Genomic DNA, 23,081 nt, shown 5'->3' with positions numbered 1-23,081 from the left:
AACGGGGAATTTTTGGCCTGAGAATGGGGCCCGAAGTGTCTGTAAGGCGGGATGTATCCAATTCCCCCAGAAGTTGTCTTTTTCAACCAATCGCAAGCAAAAGCAAGTGAAATTAAAAATGGCCACTTTAGCTATTAACATAAAGCACAAAAAGGACATCATAAAAATGTATAATTTGGTACATAATTGGTCCATATTATATCCTGTAAGGGGTGCCCCAAAAAATATTGAACAGGAAGTAAGAAAGGGACCTGTTGAAGAAATTCCAAATGGCTGTTTAAACAGTTTTGCAGTTTGCATATTCTAACTTATTTGCACTTTGCATATTGTTTACATCGGCACTCTGTATCTTCTATTTTATCAAAATCTTTGCATATTCTTATTTATTTTACTCTCTGCATCTTATTTATCTTACTTTCTACATATTATTTATTTTACGCTCTGCACATTATTTATTTTACACAATCTTCTTGATCATTACTGTTTAGTACTGACTCATGTGTGCCATTTGACGTTCTTACTAGACTGCCTCTCTACCCACTAAGCTACGGCCGCCCCAAAGGACAATTTGATATACTTCCAGGAACTACAGGCATCTAATCTATAAACTGTAAACATAGCTCAAATTAATTTGGTGCAAATGTGTGTGCATGTCTGTGTGTGGGGACACAGGGAAAGTGTCAGAACCTTCCCTAAAACATCTGGGACAACGCTCCATACGTCCCAGACTTCCAAACTGTGGAACAAACTCCCCATTGCAGTTAGAACTACAGACTCACTCCCAATTTTCCGCCGTAATCTGAAGACACCTCTTCAGACTCCACTTTAGCCCGTAGCACCTGACCTAGCCTTGACGACCATGCTGTCTATAGTTTGTATTGTTTCAATGTACAGATTTTTTTATTTATTATATCGTATTGTTTAGAGTTTAGACTAGGATGCTAGGTTCTTGGTTGACCCATGATCATATTAGTGAGCCACTACACTGTCTCTATGCATTTGATGTATGTGTTTTCCTTGCTTATTGTAAATCGCTCTGGATTGCCTAAATTGTAAACTGTAAATTGTAGGTCTGTTTTGCAAACCATACAGTATGGTACTGCACAGGAAGACAAAAGAGAAACAACTAAGTATTACTAAGTTACAGAAGTGGTAACTTAGTCAATATTTACAAATTAAAGGGCCCCAGCCTGATAATCTATACTGCAAGACCCCTACGGTCTGTTTTGCCAAACAGTATTGTACTGCACACGGCTTATGAAACTATCTCATATTTTTTACGTTTACGGGAGGAATTTAATTGCAAAAAGATAAATTAAGAGAGAAGTGAGCAGTTACAGAAGTGGTCAATTTCATCATCAACTTTATGTTGAAATGTGTGGACCAGTAGATCATTATCTCACACTAGATATACTGTAAATGGTGATGAATAGCAGTAAAAGTGGTTCTCTGGCTGTGTGTGTGTGTGTGTGTGTGTGTGTGTGTGTGTGTGTGTGTGTGTGTGTGTGTGTGTGTGTGTGTGTGTGCGCATGCGCGCGTGCGTGCGCACGTGCACGTGCACGTGTCCACTATGCAGAAACAAGAAGATACGAAAAAGGAGGCATGGCTGGTACAGTATCAGTAGTGCAGCAAATGTGTTGCAAATATTCAGATGTATTGAAAAACGTATATATTTGTGACAACACTAAAACTGCAGACTAGAAGCAAATGTATGAACATTTTCCACTGAAAAAAGAATACATTCACACACACACACCACCACCACCACCACCACCACCCCACACACACACACACACACACACACACACACACACACACACACACACACACACACACACACACACACACACACACACACACACACACACACACACACACACACACACAGTGTGCATTTCAAAGTCTGTTAAGGAGGAGAACCACAATTTCCCCCCAGTCGTCACATGGTATTTCTGCATTTCCTATTTCAGATAGGTATATAGTTTCCTCTCTGTTTCTGCCTGTCATTTTCTCTCATACTCTCTGTCTCTGTCACTCAGACACAAATGTAATATTGATATACACATTAATGTGTACGGTACAACAAGCCAGTTAAATGTGGGGGATGTATTGAAAAACGTATATATTTGTGACAACACTAAAACTGCAGACTAGAAGCAAATGTATGAACATTTTCCACTGAAAAAAGAATACATTCACACACACACACCACCACCACCACCACCACCACCCCACACACACACACACACACACACACACACACACACACACACACACACACACACACACACACACACACACACACACACACACACACACACACACACACACACAGTGTGCATTTCAAAGTCTGTTAAGGAGGAGAACCACAATTTCCCCCCAGTCGTCACATGGTATTTCTGCATTTCCTATTTCAGATAGGTATATAGTTTCCTCTCTGTTTCTGCCTGTCATTTTCTCTCATACTCTCTGTCTCTGTCACTCAGACACAAATGTAATATTGATATACACATTAATGTGTACGGTACAACAAGCCAGTTAAATGTAACGTCTCACCTAAAGCACTTTTGAGAAACTGTCAGAAACTGAATGGAATCTAAACATATGAATATTCTGTATTCAAGATCTGTAGTGGCAGGAATTATAAGTATAAGTATAAAAAGTAATTCAAACAAGGGTAGAGTGGAATGAATTAATGTGTTAATAACAAAAGTCAAGAGCTCTTGGAGACATGCAATGCAGCCTTATTCCCTTTATACACAACAAGAGAACACAAATAGACAGAGGTTTGGTTGGTGGACGGATCCATACCACGCTGACAGACTACCAACAGGTGAAAACATGGTTTGCTCACAAAACTGTGAGTTGTAAATAGACCTGCACAGCTGACAGGTGTCCTCTCAGTTGAGGCTCATAGTTGCAGTTTTAGCGGAAATTAAGGCATAGACGTGAGAGGGTAGACTGAGGGGTATTATTTATTTATTTAGTTTTAATTATTTGTATTGTGCATTATTTATATTTTATTTTCCTTGAAAAGTAATGTAGGCTACTATTTTCCGCATGCTTTGTATTATATTTTTTCTTGGATTGATTATGTTTTGTTAACGTACAATAATACCATTCTACCCCTGGGCCCACATTCCACACAATCTAAACACCTGAACTATGACAGCCGTGTCAATCACCATCTCTGCAAGCGTGGACACGTCATCGGGAGCCAGTGCGAGCGGAGCGGGTCGGAGTTTTCCCCGAATGAATGGGAGAGCGGACTCATTAAAAAAGGGAACACAGACAGAGAAGCATGTGAATGAAAGATGGGGGTAAGCAATCTCATGCCACAGATACCGAGACAGAAGGCAATGGGCTCGGGCGTGACCGCTTCCGTGAACAAAAAAACCCTTGAGGATCCAGTGGCGTGCCCAGGTACAGCCAGCATAATTCAAGTCTTCATATACGCAGCAGAGAGGTGCCTGGAGTGAGACGGTGACGGAGAGGTGTCCGTAGTGTTGCACGCGCAACCAACGCATAGACAGGGCTCATACCCTGCCTCCGTTGTAAGTACCGGCCTATGCAACACTCGTCCTTAACACCTGTCAAGACCGTAGCCTGTAGTGTAGTAGCTGTCTGGAAACAGATCAACTGGCACCCTGCTTTGTACTTACAGATTTGTGGTGTCGGTTGAAGTAGATGTGGTCCGGAGCTTCCCGGCCTGGCCTCCTGGGCTCCCCCAGCATTTTCACTTTGACAGTATTTGCACTTTGACAGTATTTGCACATTGCTAGCATTTGCATATTACTAGTATTTGCACTTCTATGGTATTCTAATTGATATTGCATTTTAGTTAGTCAGTGGTCACCATAGGAGGTTAGGGATTTTCTTTTGTTTTTGCATTTTTACGGCGTAGAGGCCTCTGTAAAGGGACAATCTAAATAAATGTATACTTACCTTTTTCGAAACTGTTTCTGTGTCAGGTCTCTCCTGGGTTAAAAGTGTTACTCTCCTTACCTGGTATCAAATCTGAATCTGTGTGTCCTGTGAAATTAAGCCTTCTTTTTTACATAGGGGACCCATCCCCTCTAACAAAAGTGGCGTAGTTGACAAACTGTCTTTTTATTGGGGTTACAACAGTTACTCACTTTGCACTTTAACGGTGTAATCCAAATTATTATTGTTGTGAACTCAGTAAGGCTGTTGGTCACCATCGCATATACTATAATCAAACACAAAACATTGTTGTATTGTCATATCTGGTCATGATGGGTGCTACCATGTATTTCCTGATAGTGTCTGTCAGTGGCGTTCCCAGAAATTACATTTAGGGCAGGCGAGGGTTCTCGGGGGAAAATCTCGGGGGAAACGAGTTAACAACACAACAACACTACCTGACTACAAAACTGAAAAACGTTAATAAAAACAATAATAAGTATAATCAATGTATGTATTTTTATTCTATAAAAAGCAGCATTACAGAAAAGGCGAACATGATGTCCTGCACAAATTATTGACTCATTTCAACATTGCGATTACAACAGTAACAATAACAGCCAAATCAAATAGTTTTCAAGCATGTAGTGATGTCTCAAAACATGAGACGACGGAGCTTGCTGCACTTGAAAATATCTATAACTGAATCGTAGTTCAGACCTTCAGTTAAATCTCTCTCAAACGCTAGGAGACACAGACTAGGCGAGAGGTTGTCATTGTACTTCTGCGTGTACTTTCTATGCCAGGTGAGTAGTACAGGTGATGGCCCAGACCCCCACTCCTGGCACTCCTAGTACCCCATGAAGACAATGGCATACATGATTTGCATCACTATAGGCGCGGGTCGCTCTGCTGAATGGATACGGTAGTGATGGCTGCCTGCCTGCGTGAATGACGGCCACTGTCTGTCAGTCTTTTACTTTATTTTCTAGGGGTGGCGAGATTTTAGTTGGGCAGGCGGCCGCCTGCCTTGCCTCTATGGTGGGTACGCCACTGGTGTCTGTAAGCGTTGTTTTCTGCATGCACAGTATGTTTAAACAGTGAAAAGGAGCACTTTATAACTACTGTACATTACGTACATTGTAATGGACACTTTTGTTTTAGGGTGGGATAAACTTGTGTTGTTTATCTATCTATCTGCTTTCTTTAATGATACTAAAAGCACTTTAGTACATTTAACTTTTATGAAAATCCTTAACTTGAACAACATGTCTATTCTGGATGTGTGTGATGGCTGACACAGCAGCCACACATTGAGCCGATATTGTATGGTGATTCCTTTTGGTTTATTTATTTAGTTGGTTTATTTTCAGTTGTACATTATACACAAATGCCATCTAATATATGTAACCACACACAACCAATTGGAATAACAGTTTATGGTTTAGTTGTTTTTCTGTGACTTTATTTGCATTTGATTTGACTGAGTTTTCTTTGAGTTACCAGTGCTGTGGGAGGTGGCTGACGGACATATATGGACATGATGGGCTGGCCAAAGCAATGGGGATCAGCTGCTCCAGATCTAACAGCTAATCTGGAGAAATTGGACTGCACCACAGTCCCTCTGTACCATGGGGTGGGGCAGGGGTTTTGAGTGTGTGTTTCTATGGTAGTCTTTGTCTTTTCCCCCTTTTGTGTTAACAGTGGTCTGACCCATCCCTATATATGTCCACCTCCTGTGTCATTCTGGTTAGTTGAGTTTTCAGTTCAGTTGTGTTGTTTGTCTGTTTAGTTATTTAGTTTAATTTCCTTTTTGTGTTGAGCACCTTTGTTTTGTTAAATCATTATTTGCAACCAAAGAAAAAAGAAAAAGAAATAAAAAGAAATAAAAAAGAGAACAATATTTTAAAACCCACAAAGTTTTCCCTGTGTCTCTCCTTCCGACCAACTCGGTCCCTGACAGATGGTGGCAGTGGTGGGACAGCACAGGTTTTTTTCCCCCCTTTTTCTCAATACATTTTTTTTTCCAAACCCGGATGAGCAATGAATCGTGGCAGAGGAGGAAGAGGACCACCAAAACCGAGACTGAGAGGAGGATAATCCAGACTCTAAAGGAGCCACTGGAGGGGACGTTGAGATCAGTGTTGGCCGAGAGCCAACACTGGGAGATTTGGCCGGTATTTTTCAGGCCCACATAGACAAACAGGAGGCCCGGGATGCTCGTCAGGAGCAACGTTATGAGGCACTGAAAAATCAGTTCCAGCAGATGCAGCTGGAGGTGCAGGCTCATACTTCCCCAGGCCCAGAACGCAATGCAGGTGGTGAACCTGGTCCACAGGCCGAAGCAACAGCGTCTCCAGAGGGCCCTCCAGACGTCGCTACAGGTCGGTTTCGGTTCTCTCCAGAGCCTAGATTGGAAAAATTAACCGAGAGTGATGATATTGAACACTTTCTAATGACGTTCGAAAAAATTTCATCAGCATATAGGTGGCCTAAATCTGATTGGGTTTTCCGCCTAATTCCACTGCTTACTGGTAAGGCGAGAAGTGCCTATGTACATATGGATGTTGATGAAAGTCATGATTATGAGTGTTAAAAATGCCATTCTAAGAAAATATGACATTAATCCAGAGTCCTATAGGCAGAGATTTCGCTACACAGATATTGAACCGGGGGAAACCCCCAAGGAACTGTATGTAAGGTTAAAGGAGCTGTATCAGAAATGGATCCAACCGAAAGATAAAACTGTTAATGATGTTGGTGAAATGATCATTTTGGAGCAATACTTACGCATGCTATCCCCTGAGCTACAGATATGGATCAAGGAACATGATCCTCCATCGGCAGCAAAGGCTGCGTCACTGGCTGATGTGTTTGTGGCCGCCAGGAGGAAAGGACAGCCATGGAGCTATAACAACTGGAGGGAAGCAAAAGAGAACCGCTGGCCCACCTCTCCTCAATACCACCAGGATGCAACACCAGGTGTGGGTAAGGCTCCCATCCGGGAGAACCAGCCAACAAATACACCAACGAAACGGTTTAATAGAGTACCCACTTGTTATTTGTGTGGACAGGAAGGCCACATACAACCAAATTGCCCAAAGAATCCACTCAAGCTCACTCAAATGTGTGTGGTGCCTCGTAAAAATGATTTACAAACTAATAATGATCAGTACATGAAGATGGCAACCGTCAAAATTAATGGAAAGACTCTGAAGGCCCTGATTGACACTGGCAGTGATCAGACCCTGGTGCACCGGAAATTCGTGCCACCCAATGTTATTTGCACTTCAGAGACAATTCCCATTTGCTGTGTGCATGGAGATAAGAAGCCGTACCCCACAGCTGACATGTACATTGAAGTGCAAGGACAAACTTACCTGTTGAACATTGGAGTGGCAGACAATCTGCCCTTTTCAGCCGTGTTAGGTAGTGACCTGCCCGTCTTGTTTGATTTGTTACACAAACCTCACAGTTGTAATGTTGCAGTAACCAGAGCCCAAGCCAAGTTGGTAGATGAGCCATCAGTAACACTCAGTACCCTGCCTTTTTATGATGCAGACCTAGACCAACAGCCCGGGAAAGCCCGAAAACCACGCAGACAAAGGAGGCAGGAGAAGTTCCAGCATACTGTGGTAAAACCCTCAAAGGAGGTAGCTCCAGATCTACCACTGGGTTTTAAGGTGCCCTCAAATATGGTGCAGATGCAACAGGATGACCCCAGTTTAGCCACATTGTTGCAAAATGCTAAAGAGGGGGGGAATGGGTTGCAGAACAGTTCTAGAGAGGAGTATTTCCTACAGAAGGGTATGCTCTACCTTCAACATGGACCAGTTAAGCAGCTAGTGGTTCCCAGGTTAGCCCGAGAGTCAGTACTTACCTTAGGCCACTCTGTTCCCTGGGCGGGCCACCTAGGGAAACACAAGACCATAGCGCGCATTAAACGACACTTTAACTGGCCTGGTTTACAGGCAGATGTTGACCAGTTTTGTAGGACTTGCCCTCAGTGCCAGAAGACATCAGCCAGAAGACCCTCGAGAGCTCCACTTCAGCCTCTCCCCATTATTGGCACCCCCTTTGAACGATTAGGTATGGACATTGTTGGTCCGGTTGAAAAAAGTAAAGCCGGAAACCGTTACATGCTGGTGATTACAGATTACGCTACTAAATATCCAGAAGTGTTCCCTCTAAAATCCATCAAAGCAAAAGTTGTGGCATTCTCCTTGGTGCAGTTTTTCTCCAGGGTGGGTCTTCCGCAGGGGATTTTAACGGACCAGGGCACTAATTTCATGTCCACCCTTCTGAAACAGGTTTACCAGCTGCTCGGCATCAAGGGTGTGCGAACGACCCCTTACCATCCGCAGACAGATGGACTAACGGAGAGGTTTAACCAGACCCTTAAGCAAATGCTCCGTAAGTTTGTCGATGACACTGGATCTGATTGGGACCAATGGCTACCTTACCTCCTCTTTGCATATAGGGAAGTACCCCAAGCCTCAACTGGCTTCTCTCCATTTGAACTGTTGTATGGTCATGAGGTGAGGGGACCTCTGACTTTGCTGAGGGAGGCTTGGGAAGGGGACCAGGGGGGGGAGGAGGGAGCTGTTGATGTAATAACCTATGTGGTTCAGATGAGAGAAAAGCTGCAGAAGATGACGGAACTCGCCCAGCAGCACATGGCCGAGGCCCAACGCTATCAGAAAACGTGGTATGATAAGTCAGCACGACAGAGGTCCTTTAGTCCAGGACAGAAGGTTCTGATCATGCTACCCACCAGCGACAGCAAGCTGCTGGCAAAGTGGCAAGGGCCATTTGAGGTGGAGAAACAACTTGGCCCTACCACCTACCAGGTTGCAACCCCAGGGCGGCCACGTTCCCGTAAGGTGTTGCATGTGAACCTCCTCAAAGAATGGTCTGAGAGACCAGAGAAGACGGCAGGGGTTATGCTGATCAGAGCGGTGGAGGAGGAAGAGGCAGTAGATGACCAATATCTGCCCTCACCTGCCCCCGCAGTGCTTGATCTAGGCCATCTGTCAACGGATCAACAAAATCAGGTGAAAGCTTTATGTAATCCTCAAATATTTCAAGAATATCCAGGACGCACAAATATTGTTGAACATGATATTGTCTTAAAAAAAGAGGCTGACGTAAAACGTATGAGTTACAGGATTCCAGAACGCCTCCAGGGCTCCTTGAAAAAAGAGGTGGACCTGATGCTGTCCCTGGGCACCATTGAGGAATCCAAAAGTGAGTGGTGTAACCCAGTTGTTTTAGTCCCAAAGAAAGATGGCACCATACGATTTTGTATTGATTTTAGATACCTGAACTCTGTGTCAAAATTTGATTCTTACCCAACACCACATATTGATGACCTGATTGAGCGACTGGGCAAAGCAAAGTACCTGACCACCATTGACTTATGCAAGGGCTACTGGCAAGTGCCTCTTTCCAAGCGGTCTAGGGAGCTGACAGCCTTTCGCACTCCATGGGGGCTTTTCCAGTTCACAGTCCTGCCATTTGGGTTGCATGGGGCCCCGGCAACCTTTCAAAGATTGATGGATCAGGTATTGAGAGGATGTTATGACTATGGATGTGCATATCTTGATGACATTGTGATTTTCTGTGCCACTTGGGAGGAGCATCTCCAACATCTGGGGGAGGTTCTGGGGCGAATCCAATCTGCGGGCCTGACCATTAACCCTGCAAAGTGTGTGTTCGCCAAAGCTGAGACCGAGTATCTGGGGTTTGTAATTGGGAATGGGGTCATCAAACCACAGGTCCACAAGGTCCACGCTATCAATTCCTGTCCCCCACCTAATACCAAGAGGCAGCTAAGGTCCTTCCTTGGCATGGCGGGCTTCTATCACCGTTTCATACCCAATATGTCCGATAGAGCTGCTGTCCTCACAAACATGACCGGGAAAACACGGCTCCGGTGGACGAAGGAGACATTGGTAGCCTTTCAAGACATTCAGCAGGCTCTGGGTAAGAACCCCGTCCTATACAGTCCAGACTTTGAAAAAGCGTTCATTTTACAAACTGATGCCTCGGAGAGGGGGCTCGGAGCTGTCCTTCTGCAGGGCCCACCGGAGGACCAACATCCCCTGGCGTTCATCAGCCGAAAGCTGGAGCCAAGAGAGGTGCGGTATTCTACAGTGGAAAAAGAAGCCCTGGCCATCAAGTGGGCCCTCGACTCGTTCAAGTATTACCTCCTGGGGAGGGAATTCACTATCCAGACTGACCATAAAGCCCTCCAGTGGATGCAGCGGATGAAAGACACCAATGGCCGCATCACAAGGTGGTACCTGGCCATGCAACCTTTCCGATTTACTGTGCAACACATCCCCGGCAAACTCAACGTCACGTCAGATTACCTCTCTCGCTGTTTCAGCGAGAGCTCTGAAGGGGGGGAGTGTGTGATGGCTGACACAGCAGCCACACATTGAGCCGATATTGTATGGTGATTCCTTTTGGTTTATTTATTTAGTTGGTTTATTTTCAGTTGTACATTATACACAAATGCCATCTAATATATGTAACCACACACAACCAATTGGAATAACAGTTTATGGTTTAGTTGTTTTTCTGTGACTTTATTTGCATTTGATTTGACTGAGTTTTCTTTGAGTTACCAGTGCTGTGGGAGGTGGCTGACGGACATATATGGACATGATGGGCTGGCCAAAGCAATGGGGATCAGCTGCTCCAGATCTAACAGCTAATCTGGAGAAATTGGACTGCACCACAGTCCCTCTGTACCATGGGGTGGGGCAGGAGTTTTGAGTGTGTGTTTCTATGGTAGTCTTTGTCTTTTCCCCCTTTTGTGTTAACAGTGGTCTGACCCATCCCTATATATGTCCACCTCCTGTGTCATTCTGGTTAGTTCAGTTTTCAGTTCAGTTGTGTTGTTTGTCTGTTTAGTTTAATTTCCTTTTTGTGTTGAGCACCTTTTGTTTTGTTAAATCATTATTTGCAACCAAAGAAAAAAGAAAAAGAAATAAAAAGAAATAAAAAAGAGAACAATATTTTAAAACCCACAAAGTTTTCCCTGTGTCTCTCCTTCCGACCAACTCGGTCCCTGACAGATGTGCATAATCATTTACAGTAGGAGGTGTGCAGCTTTTTCATAAACGATGCCTCAAATAGGAAGTGCTCTCATTCAACAGCATTTCCTGAACTACGCACCATGAGGTTCCTTTTGTGTGCGTGTATTCTACTAACTTTAAATCAAGGTAAAGCCTTCTAAAATTCACTCATTATACGCATTATAGTTAGCAAAGAGGTAGACAAACTATAGTAGAATAGATTTTTTCCTTGATATGATCAGATCATAGGTTTATAACGTTATTGATGATAATTCAGGGTAGTGTGAATTTAAACAATCACATAAACTAATGTAAAAGCTTTATTCACATGGAAATTCACATACAGTACACTTTGGGATAATCAAGGAAATTACTGTGTCCCCTCAAAGAAGTATAAAGGATAAAAGGAAGCATTATGTTAATGTATATCAAACAGGCCTGGAATTTCATCATTTTAGGGGAAAAGCCACTTGGCCTTTGGTGTTGTCCATTTTTTGAGGGCACAAAGGCCAAATGCCAGGGCAGGAAGGCCATCAAATTAAACTAGATTTTAGTCCATTGAAATAATTAATTGAATTTAAAGGTTAAGGATGATTTTAAATTTAATATGTAGACTATCTGCAGTGAAATAAATACATTATGGTATTTACAATCTGATCCATACTCAGTCCTGCACCAATCAAAGTAACTGGATTGGTTTAAAGATGGGGACTCAGAGGAGTTACAGAATCTCAACAAAAGACACTGGTGTCTACATGACAAGAAAGAGACACTGGTGTCTACATGACAAGAAAACTGGTGTCTACATGACAAGAAAGAGACACTGGTGTCTACATATTGACAAGAAAGAGACAGAGGAGAAAGTGGTACAGTCAGCTGGGGCATTAAGGCCACTGTGGTGTCAGGGCATGCCATTTTTTTGCCAGGCCAAACTGAGGGGCAACGACGGCCATGGCCTTCGTGGACTCACTGAAATTCCTGCCCTGATATCAAAGCAAATTAATTTAACTTAATTCCAATTAATGGTAGTCAAAGCGCCACTATGTAACTTTTTTTAATGAATAAAATGTAATTTAGTCCAATCTGCTTGGTAGAATATGTTAATAAAAATGTTACCTTTGTCTCCCTGCTCTTCATATTGAGACATTTAGATCCTGTGTCTAGGTGAGACAAGACATTTGACACAATCCTGTTTCTAGTTTGACAGGAATTTTGACCTGAATGTCAAGATTCAATTTATCCCCTGAGCAAGCAGGCAGGCTCCATTACTGTAGCTCAATGGTAAAAAAAAAAAATCTGCACTTGCACAGGAGACCTTGGAAGTAATATTTTCATTGTAACCTCAGAGTACACCAGAGTGACACATGCAGGTGTAAGATAGTCAACATTTGTAACAGAAAAACCCAGGCCTTCTGGCCAGGCAAATAGTTTGTTGTAAAGCAATTTGTCATTTCAAATTCATGCACTTTAAACATAATTCTGCACTTTGTGTTTAAATTCAGTTGTCCAATGTGTGGCCTTTCTCTCACTTTATCAAAGTCATATGGCCCTCTGAGGGGGAAAAAGGCTGCCCACTTCTGTAATGTTTACTGCTTTTATTTATCTTAGATTAAATCCATGGAATTCGAATGGAATAAAAAATACAAAACTGGTTTCACCAGAAAGGTTTAATTTGACAATGATTTTTTTTTAATTAATAAGGAACACCATGTGTAGCAGTCACATTATTTAGTGTGAGAAGAGAGTCAAAAGAGAGTCTATGCAATCATTTGCAAACCAACTCAAATGGAAACCACACTCTTTCCTGTTCCGTATCTCACAATCTCACTTCAGTTTGACACTTCAGCTCAGAATTAACCATTTATTGCAATACTATTATTGCATTCAGTTTGGTGGTGTGACTCTGCTCCTGTGATAGGCTACTACAGATTATCTGCACACGCATGGCAACAACTTTCTGACACTCAACCAAAAACTGAGATTATATTATTCGACCACAACACCGTCACACCCCCCAATACAAGGTGCAAAGACTATCTTAAATATACATAAGAATTAATTAATATATCAAGGGGTGACCACCTGGGCCTTCCTGTGATTAACTGACCATTTTATGTACCAGGAGCTGCGAATCAGCTCCTGCAGCAAAAAGTGATTGCACTATGGTTTCTATCATCCCTCAAAATCGTTTATAAAGTGAAGAAAGAAGCATAGAAACCACCTGTAATAAAGAACATTTATCATGGTAATGATAATCCACACACTACAGTATGTAATTTCATAGGCATGGTCTAAACCAGTATGCCTCCAGAATATTTAGTGTGGTTGCCCGAATGGGCAACCAGACTATAGTACTCTCTCTGACTTTATTCTTCTTCTTTATTCTAGATAAACAATACTTCGGGCTGCTACTCCTCCCACAGTTTTTATCCCCCAATGTCATATGTCAAAATGACCGGCTTGACCGGGAATCGTGCACTTGTATTTTGTTAAGAGATTGGTTAAATAGTTTAATTGATATTGATTTATTAGTGCATTAAATGTCCCCATCCACTTTAATGGAAAAGTGAAAAAACTCAAATTCAAGTATTTTTTTCTCAGAAATCGTAAGAGCTAGAGCTACCACATTTGGAGGGGAGGTTCATAATTTAGTTCGAAATTATTAAAAAAAATATCACACCATTCAGCCTCATGGTGGCGCTATAACATCCCACTCTACGTTTTGGCCTATAACTCTTGAACTGTAGGTCGTAAAATCAAAATCCAGACGCCCGTTTGCGTCTGGATAGATTTTTTTATATTGATTTTATTAGTGCATTAAATTTCCCCATCCACTTTAATGGGAAAATGAAAAAATGCCCATTCAAGTATTTTTTTCTCAGAAACCGTAAGGGCTAGAGTTACAAGACTTGCTGGGGAGGTTCATGATTTAGTGCGAAATTATTAAACAAAATTATACACCAGTCGGCCTCATGGTGGCGCTATAACAGCTCCCTTCACGTTTTGGCCTATAACTCTTGAACCGTAGGTCGTAAAATCAAAATGTATTTTTCCCTGGATTCATTTTTTGATATTGATTTATTAGTGCATTAAATTTCCCCATCCACTTTAATGGGATAATGAAAAACTCAAATTCAAGTATTTTTTTCTCAAAAACCGTAAAGGCTAGAGTTTAAAAACTTGGAGGGGGGGGGGTTTATACTTTATTGCCAAATTATTAATAAAATAATTACACCAGTCAGCCTCATGGTGGCGCTATAACAGCCCCCTTTACGTTTTGGCCTATAACTTTTGAACCGTAGGTCGTAATCTCCCCATATAGGCCACGCCCATTTGCGTCAGGATAGATTTTCCGCCATTTTGAATTTTCTTCAAAACACACTTTTAGCTCCTCCTCCCACATATTTTGCCCAAATTTCACAAAAATCGGTTCACATGATCTCTGGACCCATGCGATACTCTGGACCGAAACAGAATTTTGATAGTCCATACCGTTCGTCCGTAAATGGCTTCCAAAGTTAGCGGGAGGGGCCCGTTTTACAAAAAAGCCCACAAATCACGAACAAAACGTCCAGTCAATCCCAAATTTTAATCACATGTCAAGGGTGGTTTACTCAACAAATCCCCAAAACAATTTCCACTTTGATCCATAGGGGGCGCCACAAATGCTCAAAATGTAACCTTTTGATGCAAAAAACATATGTTGGGGGGACCAATCCTCTCAAAATGAAACGCAAGTGATCTCAGGAGTTGCATGACAATGTAATTGGCGCAGTCTCTGACGGTATTCCTCCCAGCGTATTCCTCGAGTCCCGGCGGCAGCGACCCGCGACTCACGTCGGCGCAACCACACTCTGCAATTGCCCTGAATTGTGACGCGTCTAGTTATATTTGTTTTACACTTTCAGTTTACAATTACATTTGCTGTATAATGTTTATAATACTTCCTAACAATTAATTTCCAGTGGCCTCCAGTGATGTGAAGCAAGAGCATGTTCTGATGGGAAAGGATGTACATCTCCTCATCCAGACACCTGACCTGATACAAGACGCTCGCAGACTTACGTGGAAATGCAACGAAACTGATATACTAGAATACACTTTCAACGGAAAAACTGAATTCACCTTTCTAAATTACAGAGGAAGGGTTACATTTTCTCAGAAAGATTATTCTTTGTTATTGAAGAATCTGACAAAATCTGACATTGGACTTTACCAAGCAGTCTTGTCTAAAGATGAAGAGGTGTCTATTGCAAAGTACAATGTGACAGTTCAAGGTAGGTTTCTTAATGTAATCTACAAAATGGACACATTTCTCTTCTCTTTACTTTCATATGTAATACGTTGATTAATTTGTCATGTTTTAATGTTCTATGTTCCTTAATGTTTCCCTGCCAAGAAGGTCAATGACTGCTGTTTTTTATCTTTGCACCAGTTGGTCCAAAACAAAGTATCTGTATGGCAGGATTACCATGTAATGTGCACCTTCATGCTCCCTGGAGAATGAACCCAACTCATTTTGGTGACCCTTTCTACTCGCAGCAGAACCACCCTGTTACAAATCGCTCATATTCAATATGTAAGGAATGGGTCAGCAAAACTGCTAACGTTAATACTGCTAACATGGTTAGCAGTTAACAATATGGTTTCTACAAACCACAGATGCAGTGATGTTTCTGGGCCCAAAAAACATTCCATATCAACATTTTAGGATGCGAACCATGTTGAAAGTAATGTACAAATATGTACATATTACAAATAAGCGCATAATATATATATATTCAATATAAAATGTATTACTCATTTTGACATTACATTTAGTCAGTGGTGTGTCCAGGGGGTCACCCGAGGTGCCACCCCATTACACGCTGGAGTGCACACGCTGGAGTGCACCTGGGGGCTCTCTGATCGTTCGGATACAGAGTGCTCAGAACATTGACAATTGAAAATTCTGAGCATTGCTTTACACCAGGGCTATTCAATTAAATTGTTCAGGGGGCCACATTGTCATAAACCCAAGGGGCCGGGGGCCGGACCCCCCCCCCTCCCCCAAGCTATTTTACACTGACCGCTTTGAGTGAAAAGCCAGGTTTTCCTAGCATCTGAACCATCTCCATCCTTTTGTTTTCAGACATTTATAAAGAGGCATCAGCGATGCTCTCTATCTGTCAGGGCTCTTATGCGTCTGGTTTGAGGGTGCACAGGCACACTTGGCCAACAACTATGTAGTGAAGTTACAGTGAAGTTAGTGAACAGTTAGTGAAGTTCCTGATGTAGGCGTGTCAATCAATTGCTATGCTATTTGCTGGGGCGGCAGTGGCTAAGGAGTGGGCGCTTGGGGTTAACCCCCATCAAATATTAACATTGATCAACATTACTTTACTGTCTTTTAAAATTAAACCCTTCATATCTTTCTCCAGATTTAGTGTCCCCAGTAAATGTGACAGTGGTCCAAGTGTCCTCCAGCGGTGATTCCTGTAACCTGACAGTGACCTGCAGCAGCGATGAATCTTCTGTCACAAACACTTTTACATGTGACAACAACCAAACCTGCTCTCAGGAGGGAGGAGAAAGTTCAGAGGTCATGACCTCTACTGGTCTCCTCTCTCTCTACATCTCTGACAAGTCAGTCGTCTGTAACCATAGCAGCCAGGTCAGCTGGAGCAATGACACAAAACCTGTTTTTTGTGTTCTGAATGATCTGAAAGGTAAAACATGTTTCACGTCATGTCTTATCTCCGCCAGGCTGAAGGCAGGGTGAAGCATACTGCGTGTGAGTGTGTGTGTGTGTGTGTGTGTGTGTGTGTGTGTGTGTGTGTGTGTGCGTGCGTGCGTGCGTGCGTGCGTGCCTGCGTGCGTGCCTGCGTGCGTGTGTGCGACGCACACTGTGCGTGCCTGCCTGCCTGCCTGCCTGCCTGCCTGCCTGCCTGCCTGCCTGCCTGCCTGCCTGCCTGCCTGCCTGTCTGTCTGTCTGTCTGTCTGTCTGTAGCTATTGCAAACTATCACAACGATTAGCATCATGTGCACACTGCGAGCAGGCAGCTGAGCACAAAAAATAAGTATATCTTTGGTGTCTCCCAGCACAGCGAATTGGCTGGTGCCACCAATGCCATAGGCTATAATCTGGCCCAGATCATTAACTATTTTTGAATGAGAGTGATGTGTTGAATTTGGATGGACTTTGATTGTAAGGAGTATGCGTGCGTTGCGAACCCACCTATATACAGTACATCAAATTAGTGGTACTGCATTTTTTTCACTGCACCAAATTGCACTGGGTGTAAGATAGGGAGTCTAAAGCTACACCCAATCCGAACAAAGTGCTTTGAACCGCCTGACATTGCCATCCTTACAGCCTTGCGCTCTCACAAGTAAGTATTAATAGTTCCAGAAATTGAATTTATAATTGTATATTCACTGGAGAAATTAGACATAAACAACAGCAAAAGATTTAAAGTGAAGGTTATGGTTGAAATAAAGTACTGTAATAATATTTTAACTAGAAAACTAGACAAGTGCGCTCTTCTGGGCACAGATATCTGCCAGGCCAGATTTGCTACCTAGGGCCTGCACATTTTGTAAGTCAATCATAGCCAATCGGAATGGAATATAATACATCTCTGGCACAAATGGATGAAACCTATATGGAGTTCCATGATCCAAGGAATCCAGGGTGAAAACATGTGCCTCTGTAGGTCAAACTAGATGGCTAAGCCTTGTAGCAAAATACAGAATGTCCATTCAAAGTTAGGAACTCCCAAGACCACCCTCCTGTTTACTGTGGAATATGATGTCCCGTGTAGTGTGCCTATGTAAGCCAGTCCACTGTCTTAGCAAATGTACAGTTTTATCATTCAAATCACATTCGTGAAATATGTGCGCACGCATGCACGCTCGCGCTCGCGCACGCTCACAAACACACGCGCGCACGCACGCACGCACACACACACACACACACACACACACACACACACACACACACACACACACACACACACACACACACACACACACACACACACACACACACACACACACACACACACCTATATGGGGCACATATAATAAGAAGTTAGCATACAACAGTTAGCATACAACATTTATACACTTTTCTTTCTTTTGTTCACAGGTGTTAATATTATCATCATCGTCATATCTGTGGTGTGCATAGCTCTCATAGCTGCCTTATGTGGAGCTGGTGTCATTGCTGCCAGAAAATGTAAGTTCCAGTGGGTTCTGTACTTTTACCATTATAATATTAAAGGATATCATTAACAAATCCTATATGAGGGTTAAGGTCTTGGTGAATGTATGCCTTTACTCAACAGGCTTGAAACAAATGTCTCCTTTTCTGAGACTATTTGGGAACTATATGTAATATCTATTATTGTAATGTATGCAGCTCTATATATTTTGTCAGGAATCCAGTGGTACATTACATCCCAGTGTTTAGAACCTTTCCCTTTTCTCCATAATCTTGTAATTACGGTGTAAATCTAATTCAAATCATCACAGGAATCTTTTGCATGGAGAGGTCCGTCCTGCCACAAGGGACAACAGTTCCCACCTGGACGTCTCCATGCAAAGGAATCTGGGGTTTTAACAATTGACTTATTTATAGTTGAGAAAGGTGTTTTCATTAGAGACTTGTGAGCCAAACATAGACTTGTCACAGAATGTTTGTAGTTTTTTCACCAGTGATTATTGGGAACACAAAATAATCATCTCTTGATGGTGAAACAGGTAATAACATCACAATAGTTGACACTCCTCCAACATGGTGGCATGTCCCCTTAAACACTCTCTAAACCTTCAATGATGAGTGTCAGTGCTATGTCTGACACTGGAATTTATCCATATTATGTTTTCTACTGATACAAGTGTAGAGCTGACACTTTCTTTAGAGAAGAAAACACTAAGGGGCTGTGTCCACCAAGGTGTTTTTTTTTGTGAGTGCAGGGTATGTTTGGAATTGTTTTCAATGGGAGCGCTGAGTATTTTCGCTATGCTTCTTTGGAAGAGAGCACCTGCATTTTCAGGAGGGAAAAAAAACTACTAAAAACAGTTAGGTGGATAAAACCCTGAATGAAGGCTTAAAGAGGGTGAATTAAAGATAGCAGGTACACATTAAGAATTGATTGTATCACTGTTTTTTAAGGGATTGGAGGTGTCAAATATGACGTGGCAAATACAACATATGCTTCTGTTAAGGTAAGACAACATTTTTACCACTTTCTGAGCTTGGCAAGTTGCACTGGGAAACTTTTGTAAGTGCTTAAAATATTAGTTTATGGTACAGAAAATTTATGAAAAGTAAGTTAAAGGGATATTTCACTTTCAAACATGGTTGGGTTGTTTTTAATGTCTACTTGGACTTTTGTTAACACCCCAGACAGTTTTTAGTTGCTTTATTCAGTATTTAGATATTTGATATCCGTTTTATCAGACACTCCCCCTTCCTATACCAACCCATTGTAACCTCAAACTCCATTTTAACCATGTTAGATTCATTGAAAACACCCGCTTTTGTTTCTGGTGACTGATATTGTCCTTCTATGCCTGAGGAGACCATGTTTTTCAATTACTTTTTTCTTTTATATTCTTTTATTTATTAATTATTTTCCCCAAAAAATAAAAAAAATTAATGAAAAAAGTAATTGAAAAAATACGGTCTCCTCACGCATTCGAAGGACAATATCAAGTCAAGTCAAGTCAAGTCTCGTCGCTCAGTGGTCCTTCTGGTCGATCTTCTGGACCCACAGTGGTGGAATGAACTCCCCACTGATGTCAGGACAGTAGAGTCATGACTTTTGCCGCATGCTGAAAACCCACCTCTTCAGGAAACACTACCCTTCCTCTTTGCCTTGCCTACTTGTTGTCAATTAGTTGTACGAGCTCTTGTCTTATTGGATCTAGTTTATTCAATACACTTATTTGTTTTAGCCCTTGCTCATTTGATTTTCCTATTTGTCTCATCTGTTTAAGAAAGTAGTGATACAGTATATTGCATATTTTACCTTAGCGCTATACTGTAGCATACCTACAGTACACTGTAGGTATACTCTTAGTTGCTTGTTTTAGAAGAGAATGCACTTAAAACTTCTGGTGATTAGTAGTTTCCTTGCCTACCTACAATATGTTGAATGCACTTATTGTAAGTCGCTTTGGATAAAAGCGTCTGCTAAATGACTGTAATGTAATTTAATATGTAAATACTGAATCAAGCAACTAAAAAACTGTCTGGGTGCTCACAAAAGCCAGAGTAGACGTTAAAATGACCCAAAACATGTTTGAAAGTGAAATATCCCTTTAATACACAGGTTAGTTATGATGCTGTAATAAATAAATAAATAAATTATCATAAACATTATACTGTAGATACAAAATAAAATAAAACCGTGTTTTGCTCTGGTTTCAGACCAGTGATCCAGCGATGACTAATGCAGACAGTGCTAATGCTCAGCACCCTGATCATGGAGATATGACCATCTACAGTGTGGTCCAGCATCACTCCGGCCCCGCTCCTACGGCCACCACTGAGACCAGAAACACCACGGCCACGACCCCTGAGACCCTGTATTCTCAAGTTAAAAAGCCAGTACAGTCAACTAATTGACGAGATATGACAAGAGATCCATGTACATCTATGTACAGTATGTGTGCACTGCGCAGTGTGTGTATATTTATTTACAAAGTGCAGAAACTACGTTTTTGGACACACCAACTTATTTGTGTATCCCAAAGGTCAAATTAGCCTTCGTGATTTTGGGGGATAAACAATTACCTCAAGAACAGATATACAATTAGTATAATATCACTTATATTCCGATAACTCGTTTGGCTGACCAGTTGAAGCACTTTTAAACCCATTTATTAGTTATTTTTCCTTTCGTAGTTACTGCACTTTGGCTTTGTATCTCTATGTGTGTAGGCTACAGTATGTATATTTACATTCTGTGCAGTGTGCATGTTTGTGTATGCAACAGGGCAGGAATTTCAAAGAGACGTGAAAGCCATGGCCACCATGCCCCCTCAGTTTGGCCTGATACTTTTACAGTTTTACCAAAAGTAAAAGTACCAAAATGTTTGAAAATAGCAGATCTACAAGCTCACAACGGGTCGATATGCAACACGTTGTGAGCTTGTAGATCGGCTATTTTCAAATAGCCTAGGTATAAAATATGGCTAAAGTGGTTAATGTATGTTTTATAATGTAATTATTTATATCTGCAAAGTAACTAGTAACTAAAATGTTCAAATAATTGTAGTGGTGTAAAAGTACAATATTTGCCACTGAGATGTAGTGGAATAGAGAAGGAAAAGTATAATTGGAAATACTCCAGTAAAGTAACATTTCCTCAAAAGTGTACTTAAAGGGATATTTCACTTTCAAATAAAATAAACATTAAAAAAAAAAAAAAAAAAAAAATGAAAGAAGTTATGGCAAAATCACGCCCCCCTCACACATTAGTAGGACACTCTAATGCGTGAGGGGGCCGTGATTTTTCCATTACTTTTTTCATTTATTTTTAATATATTTTTTAAATGTTTATTTTATTTGAAAGTGGAGTATCCCTTTAAGTACAGTACTTGAGTAAATGTACCTTGTTACACCACTGCACGTCAGTGAAGAAAAAACGCTGGGTACATCCCTATTTACCAGCGACTTTGCAGGGAAAGTCGCTTATAATAAGCAGACCTGGCAACACTGGCAGTCCAGCCTACCAGTTCTAAACACATTAGCACAACAATGTGCGCATCGGCCGACTGCTTATGCTGAACTAAATGCCAACTTTTCTCTCTACTTTTGCCAACCGACTACCAGTCTGTTGGCAAAGTATGAAGTAGTCTGAAGTACTGTAGTATGTTTGGTGGAGAGTCACCTCTATATGCCCTTCAAAAAAAGTATAGGTCTATGCCCTGAGGCCACAGTGGCCTTGATGCCCCGCCTACACTGTCCCAGACAGTCTCTTCCTGGCCATATGGTTTTTAGATACCAGTGTTATGACCCTAGGGTCATATGTATTTTCCCTGTGTGTGTGTGTGTGTGTGTGTGTGTGTGTGTGTGTGTGTGTGTGTGTGTGTGTGTGTGTGTGTGTGTGTATGTGTATGTGTATGTGTATGTGTATGTGTATGTGCATGTGCATGTGCATGTGCATGTGCATGTGCATGTGTATGTGTGTGTGTGTGTGCGCGCGCGTGTGTGAATGAGTGGTGAGAGTGAGGAGTGACTGATTGAGTACCAGCTGGTGTGAATGGTAGCTGAGTGTCTGGCCTATTACTAGGTGGAGCCTGCTGGTGATTGATTGGCTCCTGTGACTAGGCTTGGGACTATAGAGTACAGAAGTCCTGACGTCACTCGTTCATCCCCTGATTCGTAATGTAATTTCTCTATGGAGAATAACATTGTAATAACATTCTTATTTGACGTGATATTGAAGACGTCTATGGGAATTCAGAATGGGGGTGGAAAACCGCGAACCAGGTAGGATGTGTAAATTACGTCAGACTTCGGTGCTCTATAAGAATGGCTGTCCCCAGTGGCTTTGTTGTCTTCCTCCTAGCCAGCCTCTAAACACCAGCATTCTGTTGTTATAATGTTCATGGGTAATGATTTGTGTGTAGGGGTTGGGTGACCTCTTTTGTGTTATTAGTTTGTCTTCTGTTTTGGAGTTAGGCTTTTATGATTCCACCCTGAGGTAATGTGTACTTTGCTATGACTTATCTTAAATTATTAAATAAATCCTTAATGCTTGAGATTTTAAACCTGTTTGGCTTGGCTGTTTGTGGACTGGGAAGGAGGGAGTCCATTAGCTATGTTACACCCAGAGACCCCTAGCCTGGGTCGTAACAACCAGTATCTTTTGAATAGATTCAAAATTCTTAACTCCCCCTGACTCCCCATCTTCAAACAAGCAAATTGACTCTTATTAGTCCAGGGCTGAGAAAGCATGTATGAACTTTTGACTCAGGATTTTGTACAAATATTGGTAATTTGTAAATACCTATACATTATTATTTGAAATACCAGCTTATTTATTTCACAGATAGATGGATACCTTCACACCCTTT

General features: G+C 41.8%; 1 protein-coding gene across 1 annotated transcript; it reads left to right on the top strand.

Moving 5' to 3' along the window:
- Positions 1-11,040: 11,040 nt before the first annotated feature.
- Positions 11,041-21,488, top strand: LOC308094455 (uncharacterized protein). Its single transcript, XM_080441116.1, has 6 exons — positions 11,041-11,156; positions 14,975-15,286; positions 16,430-16,717; positions 18,139-18,228; positions 19,168-19,220; positions 20,428-21,488. The coding sequence occupies exons 1-6, from the start codon at positions 11,111-11,113 to the stop codon at positions 20,623-20,625; spliced, it is 987 nt and encodes a 328-aa protein (XP_080297242.1). The 5' UTR covers positions 11,041-11,110; the 3' UTR covers positions 20,626-21,488.
- The last annotated feature ends 1,593 nt before the right edge of the window (positions 21,489-23,081 follow it).

The sequence above is a fragment of the Gymnoscopelus braueri genome (assembly GCF_963280865.1).
Source record: "Gymnoscopelus braueri genome assembly, chromosome: 10".
NCBI classification, from domain to species: Eukaryota; Metazoa; Chordata; class Actinopteri; order Myctophiformes; family Myctophidae; genus Gymnoscopelus; species Gymnoscopelus braueri.
The sequence above is the reverse complement of the archived record's forward strand: the minus strand, read 5'-3'. Positions and strand labels throughout refer to the sequence as shown.

Coding starts and splice junctions, on each gene's coding strand:
- LOC308094455 (XM_080441116.1), top strand. CDS start 11,111: ATGAGGTTCCTTTTGTGTGCGTGTATTCTACTAACTTTAAATCAAG. Junction 15,287..16,429: donor GTACAATGTGACAGTTCAAG/GTAGGTTTCTTA, acceptor ATCTTTCTCCAG/ATTTAGTGTCCCCAGTAAAT. Junction 19,221..20,427: donor CAACATATGCTTCTGTTAAG/GTAAGACAACAT, acceptor CTCTGGTTTCAG/ACCAGTGATCCAGCGATGAC.